Raw genomic sequence first — 9,783 nt, forward strand, 5'->3', positions numbered from 1 at the left:
CGTGTCCTGACTTACATCAACCCACAGCAAAGCTATTTGCAAAGTCTCCCTCTCTTACTTCACTCGCTCTTTGCCTATTTTTCTGCTTCCCAGTCTTAATTCCAATAATTAAGAGATGGGACACAAAGGGACACTTTCACCCAACCATCAAATGAGACTTCACCTTTTTTTCCAAAGCAATTGAAACCAGCTGCCAGGACCAAAAGTTATTAGGGGACAGAACCCAACTGCACAAGCCCAGGACGTGGGGACAGCAGGACTCCAGCGGTGGCGATGCTGGAGCCTCCACAGCCACCCGCCCGCAGCCCCCCACCCTTCCTGCTAACAAGCACTTCTAAACTAAATCTTTCCCGTTTCAAATGAAGCTGATCCCTTCTTCTAGCCTCAGAGAATCTGGTGAAAGATTAAATGTCTGTCTGCTTTGAAACAACCTCTAATTTATTTCAAGGCTTCTCCACTGTCATGGAGCCTCTAAACTAAATAATCCCTTGCCTCCCCATCATCATCGCTCTGAGCCACATTTCCCAAACCTCCCTGGGCCCTTCAATGCTCTATTCAAAGAGCAATTTTTCACCTCTTTCAAAACTCAGCATCCAAACAGGACACAGAGACCTCACCATATTCATGGCTGTAACAAGTCTTTCTCACCTCCATCTTATATAGGACACTTGTATCAATATGCTGTACAGCAGTGACTTCATTTCAGAACCAAAACACTTCCTGAGTCTGGGGGAGTTCACCCTCATCTTCACAATTTCTGCAGTGCTGTAGGGCTGCTTATTGATTACTTGGGTTTTCTGTATTTGATTTCACCTTTCTTAGTTCAGCATTACACTTCTCTTCAGGGAATCTCATGCTATTGGTTTCACATCATTTCTCCCATTTATCAAGATCATTTTGAGTTGTCCTCTGTATTGTTTGTATCTCTTACCAGCTTGGTGCCCTGGATATATATTATAACTGTACTCCATAGTCCATCATGCTGCATTAATGAATATATTACAGGAAACCCAATTCCAGAGAAGAAAAAAAAAAAAAAACACAACTGTCATTTGAAGTGCTTTCCCAGACTGCCAGTAACCACCGATACCTCCTGTCCTCAGGGATAACCTCATCCTCTATCGTGTTCTTAATATGGTTTCTGAGATTGCTCTTCACTACTTCCAAGTGCTTTAAATATTGAAATACTCTTTAGTCTGCTTTTTCCTATTCTGACTCCCAAAACCATACTGTCTCTATTTGCTACATGGTTTGATAAACTTAACTTTTTTTGCAACATTTGAAAGGCTGGTAACACATCGGTGTTATTCCTGCTTTACTTGCCATGGTCTGCATGCAATTGCAGTTTCTCCCTGTTCGTGGCTGTGCACGCTGCAGCGGTGAGCAGCAGCCAACACGGGCAGATCTCATTTTCTTTTGACGAAACTGCATTTTCAGTGGGTAACTGTTCTATCTTCTTTTTTTTCTCCAGTAAGCCTTAATTAGGAGAACAATGTTGTTGAAAGCCTTGTCTTGCCCTTCCCCTCCTGCACACGAAGACTTTCACAGACTCAGGGTTAGATTTTTTTTGTCAAACAGCTCAGCAAAGCTGACAGATTGACAGTCATTAAATATAAAAACTTTATTTTGCAATATCCCTAAATTACATGTTTCAAATGAAAAATGACACTTGCTTAAGGCATAACGTGTGGTTCTTGTTTTTTTCCCTGACTTCCACCTTTTTCCTACGAAGGCTTAAAGTATTATTCTTTTTATTATGGTAATGCAAAAACCTCTTTCTTGCATCTCAAATTAAAAAAGGGAAAGCTTGCTATGTGCCTTGGATAATGATTCAGCTATTGATCCCACAGATACTTTATTAGATTATTTTGAGACAGCCAAATGTAATTTAATACCTATTTATTTTCTATTCCTATGCCAGTCTGAGATACAATCTTTTCTGCATAAAATTAGTACTTTCTCCTTTCAACCTCAAAGAAAGATTACACTGTGCTCCTTTCTTGCATTAGTTAGTGGGAACTTCTTCAACAAAACATTGATCTTGAGAGTTCTTGATAGTCTTTTAATACTTTGAAGCCAAAACCTCAGCTGGGATCAGTGGGTTCTAGGCTTGTGTCTTTCTTATTATGCATTAATGCAAGAACTACTGATGTTATAAAAGGGAAAGAGATTCCATGTGAGAAAAATACTGAGGAAAAATAAGCAGGTGTCATACAGTCAGACAGAAAAAAGAGGAATAGAATTTTTTTTACATAGTTATCTGGAACCTACTGAAGGGGCTGCGTGATGGTACACCAGAACAGCAAGAGAGCACAAGAGTATCTAAGTCAGTCAAAATTAAGGTGTACTTTTATAAAACTGAGCCTAGCTACTCTACATGCAGCTATTACCAGGACACACCATCCTGCTGCCCACATCTCCCACAAGCAGCCTCACAGACCAGAAACTGCTGACTTTTCTGTAGGGTTACTTACTGCTAGTTAATTCTGCTTGCTCCAGGGTCAGATGGGCACCAGTGCAGGAGAAAAAAGCAGGAGCCAAAAGCTGTGGATGAGAGGCAGGGGAAGAGGGAATGCCAGAAGCTGGATGGGCTTATATCTAGCTTTAAAAAACCCTCCAACTTTAATAAAGATCATCAGGAATTGTGTAGGGACCTCACAAAAGCAGAAAAATGGAGAATTTAATGTTCCCAAATTTGGACTTACACACTGGAATACCTTGAACAATTAATTTATGTTATGATCTAGCAGCAGCCTGACACTGTAAGGCAGAATGAGGAATGGCTTGTTGACCTTCAGCAGTAGCCACAGCACTGAGAAAATGCAGGGTCCCCTCTCTTGGTTCTGAAACTGTCCAAATCAAGCTGCTGGGGGAGTTTCTGATAAAGCACTGGCAGTCAAAATTGTTCCCCTTCTAACGAAAGCTCTCTCAAACTCCTGGACTGCAGATACAGGGTTGTAGGTGATTTCCCTCCTTTGTGTTTGGACCCAGGAAATGAAGGGAAAACAGCAGGGGGAAAAAACTACTTTCTCTGAAACAAAGGGAAAAAATTACAAGTTAAATATCACACCGAATGCTCCTATAAAAATAATTACATGATGACTGTTCTTTTGTCACAGGAAGAACCATGAACCTTCCCTGCCATTCCTCCCTGCCCGAACAAATCGCTCAGCAGCAGCACTGCCTTGCCCTTTGCCTGCCCCTGCTGCCATCACCCAGGCTGTGAAGGGCTGGGGAGGCACCTCCCTGCTGCCATTGCACACACGTTTCATCCCTCCTGTTCATTACTGGACCTTCCTCTCATGTTTTTGGATTTAACCGCAGCAAACGTACAGGGGATCAAACCCATACTGGCTCTGAACCGACCAAAAAAATATTAAGCATCATTAGACAGAGCAGAGGTGGTGGACCTGAGTGGGATCGGGGGCTTTGATTTCCCCTCTGCCTCCCCCTCCCAGCGGGGTGCTGAGCTCTTTAACTCCTTGCTCAAACGGGCAGCAGTGAGGAGATGCTGACCTTCAGCCTGAACAGCGCGAGCTGAATGGGGAGCAAGCTCTGCCAACACAGGCATCTCTTAAAAATTGAACTCTGGCTTCCAGCAGTATGAATGCTTGTCCTAATTGTACCTCGTGCTGCATGTTAAGCTGTCCAGATGACACACACGCCGGTGTTAATAAGCCATTTGTCCATCTGGTGCTTGCACAGATGACATGCCTTCTCAATGGTAATTCAAATGCAAGAAGTATTAACTCTATATAGATGATGTCTGAAAAGAAGTTCCACAAAAATCAACTCCAAATTGTTGTTGCTGAACATGGATGCGACAGCAGCCAAATTGCACTGTGTAAATCCCAATATGCCTGCCCTGATCCCAGGAAAGGGTTTATTTCCAAGCAGTTTTAACTGGGAGAAGCCACCAGCAGCAGCCACTCACTGGAGATCGCACAAACAGAACAAGACACAAGTGCTGAGCACTTCTTACCTCCAAACAGCACCAGGACCCTGACCACCTGGGCAGTCGGCTGGTATTTCCAGGGGTGAGGGCTTAAAATAAAGGAATTGGACAGCACTACATGTGCCCAAAGCAGCTTCTGGCCCTTTCTGTGGTAGAAGAGCAAGCTATGGCTCATACATGGAGCCACATCTGCAAGGAATTATGGAGGCAGATCAGCAGCAGGGAGAATTCTGGGACAGATTTCTACTAGCAGCTGGGGTAGGTTTTACTCTTACTAACCAAACTTGCTGCAGAAAGTCTAGAAAATCAGATTTCAGAGCAGGAAGTCGCATGTCCAACTCCATGCATCTGTCAGCAGAAGACTGTTCCCTGCAGAGTATTTTTCTGGCACTGATTGGTTTAGGCACAAAGATAGCAGTCCAGAGCATCACTGTATAAGGTGAGAGAATCTCAATTTAAAACACTGCAAACAAAGCCAGCCTTGCTGGAGGGCAGTAATTGGAATTACTCACTTCTGTGCAAAGTTACAGACTAGTGATTCTAAGCAGTTAAGTTTCAGGGAAATATTACAGAAAATTTATATTCTTATAACACATTGTTCTACACAGAGCATCTTCACACTGCCTTTTGCCAAGTGGAAGTAATCAGACAAGGGTTTTTTCCTTTTCTCCTGCCTCTTACTATTCTAGAGAGCAAGGAAGTCCTCGTTAATAAAGGGAAACTTATGAACCTACATGAGAAAGTGGGGCATGCGCTGTGTTTTTTCTGGACAGAATAGCAGTCTTTTACTGATAAACAAACAGGATGAAATTTCTAATTACAGCCTGGAGCTAGGAAGACTTTTATGAGGAATATCATGCTGGAGTCTGAGCACCTGTTCTCAACAGAAAGACATGTTTCATCTCCAAAGGACAGACTCAAATTAGCATGGCTGCAACCTTTTATGAGGCCATAGCACCTCTCCAGTCATTAGACCAGACTGATTAAAACCACTTTGATCCCGTTCTCCTTGTACCAACCTGGCTTTCTCCCCAGCCTGGCACATTTGACTTTGCAGAAGGCTTTTGTTTCAATTTTACAACCCATTTAATAGCTTGAGCTCCTAAAATGGGCCCTTTCAGAACTACAGTACAGTACCATAAAATATTACAGGAGGTGACACCACAGCAGTCTGCTCTTTTCATTGCTTTGCATGACTGCAGGCAAATATTCATTCCTTTGGTACAACTTTAATCCATCCTGCTTTCCTCCCTCCCAATCAGAGTCAAACCCTACAGGCCCGGGGGGCTTTCCAATGCTACGCTGAGGGTCTGTGGAAATACAGGACGCACAGTCTGAGGAACAGCATCAATCAGGTTTCTGGTGTAGATCCCAAACTGCAGGACTCTTGGGTCTGATCAGGTACGTGCTCGCTGAGTTCTCTTTTCCGCAAAATGCCTTAAACAGGACTTAACAAAAAAGCAAAGCTACAATTAATATTCTGCTGGTGAGAGAGGGAAAGGAAGAGATCACTGAAACAGGAAACCTCTTGATGGATTTGTGCGCACTTTGATTGAAGAGCTACAAAGTGATGCATGGACAATCCCAATGCACTGTTCTCACATAGAGAAGGATGCAGCAGGATACAGGATGACCTTGGTATAAACAAGTGACCAGTATTTGACTAAAGAAAAGATAATTACTGCACAGAGCCTGGCTATCAAACTGTTCTACTTACTGGTAACATTTTAGTTCCCCTAAGTCACAAGAACATTTGTTCCTGGAGGTTTTCAGAATGATCTGTCAGGTAAAGCATCAGACTGGAGCCAAGACGAGGAGCTCTGGAATCGGTTTTTAACTTACCTGCTGTGATTTTCAGACATTTGCTGTATCTCTCATTCTTTTATCAATACTTAATATTCATTCTGCAGAGTCCAGACTCCCATGCAACACAATGAGGCCTGCCAGCACTCTCAGAACAAGTCAGCAGGAACAAGACTGACCAGAGACTTTAGAATTAAATAAGTGTTTTTACTTCCATGTGTCATAGTGCCAGACTTGTAACTCAAGCTAACAGCAGAATATACAGAGGATATTCAATACAGAGAAACTCAAGCACCTGAAAATTATCAGTCGGCACTATACAGCCAGAGAATTCTTCTTACAAGGTTTAATCCCTGTACAAAGGTTAACAACACACTGAACGATGCATTTTGGTTAATAGTTACACAGGTCTAAGAATCACTGACACGGGCTCTCCATTTAAACCTAGCCAGCATCTCTCTCCCCTATCTACTTTGCAGAGGAAAGGCTCTCACTGAATACTATCCAGATAAAAAGGGAGCATTAATGTGCCAACTTCAGTATATAGTTAATGACTTTGCACATATTTAAGATGTGGCCAGTTAACGTTTGAGTAAGCTCTGAATCCGTGTCAAGAGAGAAACTAACAGAACTCCAACAAGATACTGATGACTTACATACAACTCACTGAAATAATTTAACACATTTACAAGAAGAACAGTTAAGGTATGGCTAAGAGGTGTGCATTTCACCTGAAGCTCAGACGTTACTATCAGCACTTCCAGTATGCTTATTCCCTCTTCTACTACTACCCATTAATGCGGTAATTCACATGGATTTCAGGTTTGATGTCACACACTAGTGACAGCAGCTGGGAGAGGACCACCTCACGGTTCTTCTGGAAGTTCTGCTGGATTACACTCATCTTTTCCTGGGTCTCTTTCTCAACTTCAGTGGTGCAGCTGCCATGAGATCCAAGTGCCTACAGATAGCAAAGGAAAGACAAAGCTCACACGTGAGCAGTTTGACAAAGAAAATGTTACGCCTAACTCTGTATTTTGTTATTCTGGACTGCCTCAGTGCATCTCAACCACTAATCTCTGCTGAGGGAAAAACTACACTTAAAAAAAAGACGGTTGGATTCTCTGTTCAGATTTTGCACTAAACTTGCCCAAGTTTGTATTTCATCTGCAGCCTATGCCTTTTATCTTCTTTTATTCATTATCTATCAGTTTAGAGCATGAGCTTCTAAAGAATACCTGAAATAAAGGTCCTGCTATACTGGCAACTGGAACTGGGAACCCCTGGCCAGTACTGTACTAGATAGTGTAAGAAAAGTAACACTCATGATTTAGTGGGTTTTCACATCATCCCATTGCTTCTACCCTTGGAGACTCTTCCTAAAAATCTCTGCCTTCCTAACAGGCCTGTGGGCCACATGATACCCGCAGCAAGGAGTCTCACACAGCTTACAATGCCCTTCTCACCTCATAAGCAAGGGCAGAGAGCACAAATTCCCATTATAAGTGGGGGGGGAAGAAAGGCACGGAAAAAACATGCTGAAAGAGCCTAGCACCCTGGGATTCAAATTCAAAGAGCTCCTCTCTCTAGAGAAGGATAAATAAAACAAAACCAGCTGACAGGCAGTGAAGTACACTTTATTAGCATGGAATTGCCTGCTATCATATGCCTAGAGAACCAAACTAACAAGCAACTGTAAAAAATTAATCTTGACCTACTGACAGGAAGCCTATTATGCAGGAGAAGAGAAGAGATGGTTTTGTGCTAACCAGAAGATGGACAGAGGGGAGGGTCACCAGGTCATTTTATGAAGACTTCAGAACTGACAGGGGCACACAGTGGAAACAACCTTGGCTGGTGAAGGGCCCCAGTTCTGCACCTTTTGGGAATTCTTCCTCTTGCTCAGAAGGAAAACACAGCCCTTGAGACACAGCGGGCACCACTGCTAAGCAGAATGCAAGCCTTACACCTGCTTCAGCAAGAGAGCAGCGTCTACAGCGCAAGCAGTCTCCACCACATTAGCAGTGTATAAACGAACCTGTCACAGGAGGAATGAACTTGGTCTTTTTTTGCCACTGCTACATGCAGCAGGTTTGGGGAGGCTGCCACCCATCAGGGCATCAGCCAATACATGTGCTTATTAGGCTAATTCACTGCCAGGCAATAGTTCTGGCTGTTGCGATGCAATACACCGTGTTCTGACTCACTTCCACTGTTTTTTCCATGACATGTGGCTGTGTATCAGAGGAAGGCAGTTAGGGAAGCACTGCTCCGGCAACACATTCCACCCCGAGGGCTGCTCTCAGGGCACATAACCCCAAAGACAAGGCTAAAGGGCTGGGTAGGTGACAGTGAATGATCTAGAAAACAAACCGCTGCTTCCTTGGCTTTGAACTCCTTCTCCCTCTGCAGACGGTACTGCTCAATCTCTGCCTGGGCTTCTTCTTTTGCCTGCTTCAGCCTCCGATTCTTTCCTGTTTCCAAAAAACATATCAAATGAAATACAGAAGAGAAAGTATTGAGAGGGTAATTCTCTACACACAACAATGATTGCAGTGTTTGCTACTGCAGCAGCTCCCTTTGCAGGAGGCATCAGCAAGGCACCGCACGCCCTTCGCAGCCCCTCCAGCTCTGTCGTGTTAGCCAACCTCAGGAGCACGAGGTCACCCCACATGCCACTAAACCATCACCAAGCTCACCACGCAGTGAGCTTCCACCAGCAAGAACTGAAGAGGGCCTCTGGGCCAGTGTGAGCATGCAACCTCTCAGAGGGATCCCAAACAGCACAGTAAAAAAAAAAAAAACCATGAAATCCTAGTTCTGCCCGAGACCAACTGTTCAACTGATAGAAAAAACAGCTACTGCATCAGCTTCCTCTCTTGGACTTTCCACTGCACTGTCCCCTCCAAGGTTATCACTGTTAGAGTGAGCTACAACAACCTGCTTCTCTAAAAACTGTCAGGGGGTAGAACCACAACACAATGTGGCTTCATTCAAATAAACAAAATTTGTAAAGTAGGAATCCCTGCAACTAGAATTTCTATCACTTAACAGCAAAAGCAAGCTTGGCTCCCCATGGAGTAGCGCTCTCAGCTCTACAAAACATCTAACACCAGCATGGGAATAACACTGTTTTCCACTAGAAAAAAAAAAAAAAAAAAAAGAAAATTAGAAGTAGTAAAGCTGCAGACAAGCTCAAGCACCCCACAAGCAAAGATCCTGGTGCCAGGAAGGGCAGGGTGTCGGCGGTGGCCTCCTCGCAGGGCGCAGTGCCCCCGGAGGCTCCCCGCCGCCGCCGGGCTGCGGCCGCCTTCACCCCCACGCCCCTCGCAGCGGAGCCGGGCTCCGGGCGGCGCAGACCGTCCCCGCCCCGAGCAGCCCTCCCGGCCTCGCTTCTCCCCGGCGAGCGGGACACAGGCCCCCTCGGCCCCCTCCCCAGAGCCGCCCGGGCCTGAGGCAGCGGGGTGGGCCCGGCGCGGCCGCCTCAGGCCCCAGCAGCGCCGGGCCGGGCCGGGCCAGGCGGGCCGTACTCACGCTTGCGGGCCTCGGCCACCTTCTCGGCGGCGCGTTTCTCGGCCTGCAGGAGCTGCTGGATGCCCTGCGACTGGCTGGCCATGGCACCGGCTCGGGCTCGGGCCCCTGCCCCTGCCCCTACTACTTCTCCTTCTTCCTCCTCCTCCTTCCTCTTCCTCCTGCCCTGCCCTCAGCGCCGCCGCCACGTCACCGCGTCCGCTACGTCACCGCCGCCGCCGGCCCGGCCCGGCCCCGCCCCTCACGGGGTTTCCCGAGGGGGCCCGCGCTGAGGGGCCGGTCCCCGCGCGGGCGCTGTCGGTACCCCCGGCCGGGAAATAGGTGGAAAAGCTGAAGGGAACCTCCCATAAAACCTTTCAGGAAGACAAACGATGCAATTTATTTTTACCTCTTTCATGAGTTTTTTGGTGTTTTGTTTTTTTTGTTTGTGTTTTTTTTTTTGTTTTGTTTTGTATTTTTTTTTCTTTAATCCTCGGCCCCCGAACGCGCGTTGC

The 9,783-nt window shown here is 45.7% G+C and overlaps 1 protein-coding gene across 1 annotated transcript; it reads right to left on the reverse strand.

The window, feature by feature from the left end:
• Positions 1 to 5,944: 5,944 nt before the first annotated feature.
• Positions 5,945 to 9,483, reverse strand: ATP6V1G1 (ATPase H+ transporting V1 subunit G1). Its single transcript, XM_042786927.1, has 3 exons — positions 9,293 to 9,483; positions 8,132 to 8,232; positions 5,945 to 6,719 (listed from the first exon to the last, which is right to left on the reverse strand). The coding sequence occupies exons 1-3, from the start codon at positions 9,372 to 9,374 to the stop codon at positions 6,546 to 6,548; spliced, it is 357 nt and encodes a 118-aa protein (XP_042642861.1). The 5' UTR covers positions 9,375 to 9,483; the 3' UTR covers positions 5,945 to 6,545.
• Between the last annotated feature and the right edge of the window lie 300 nt (positions 9,484 to 9,783).

The sequence above is a fragment of the Tyto alba genome, unplaced genomic scaffold (genome assembly GCF_018691265.1).
Source record: "Tyto alba isolate M040663 unplaced genomic scaffold, T.alba_DEE_v4.0 Super-Scaffold_11, whole genome shotgun sequence".
Lineage (NCBI taxonomy): Eukaryota > Metazoa > Chordata > Aves > Strigiformes > Tytonidae > Tyto > Tyto alba.

Bases quoted from the DNA above. Each gene is read 5' to 3' on its own strand.
- ATP6V1G1 (XM_042786927.1), bottom strand. From the start codon at position 9,374: ATGGCCAGCCAGTCGCAGGGCATCCAGCAGCTCCTGCAGGCCGAGAAA. The intron at 8,233-9,292 runs GTGAGTACGGCC...TTTTGGAAACAG, and splicing joins GGTGGCCGAGGCCCGCAAGC to GAAAGAATCGGAGGCTGAAG. The intron at 6,720-8,131 runs GTTTGTTTTCTA...TGCTATCTGTAG, and splicing joins TCAAAGCCAAGGAAGCAGCG to GCACTTGGATCTCATGGCAG.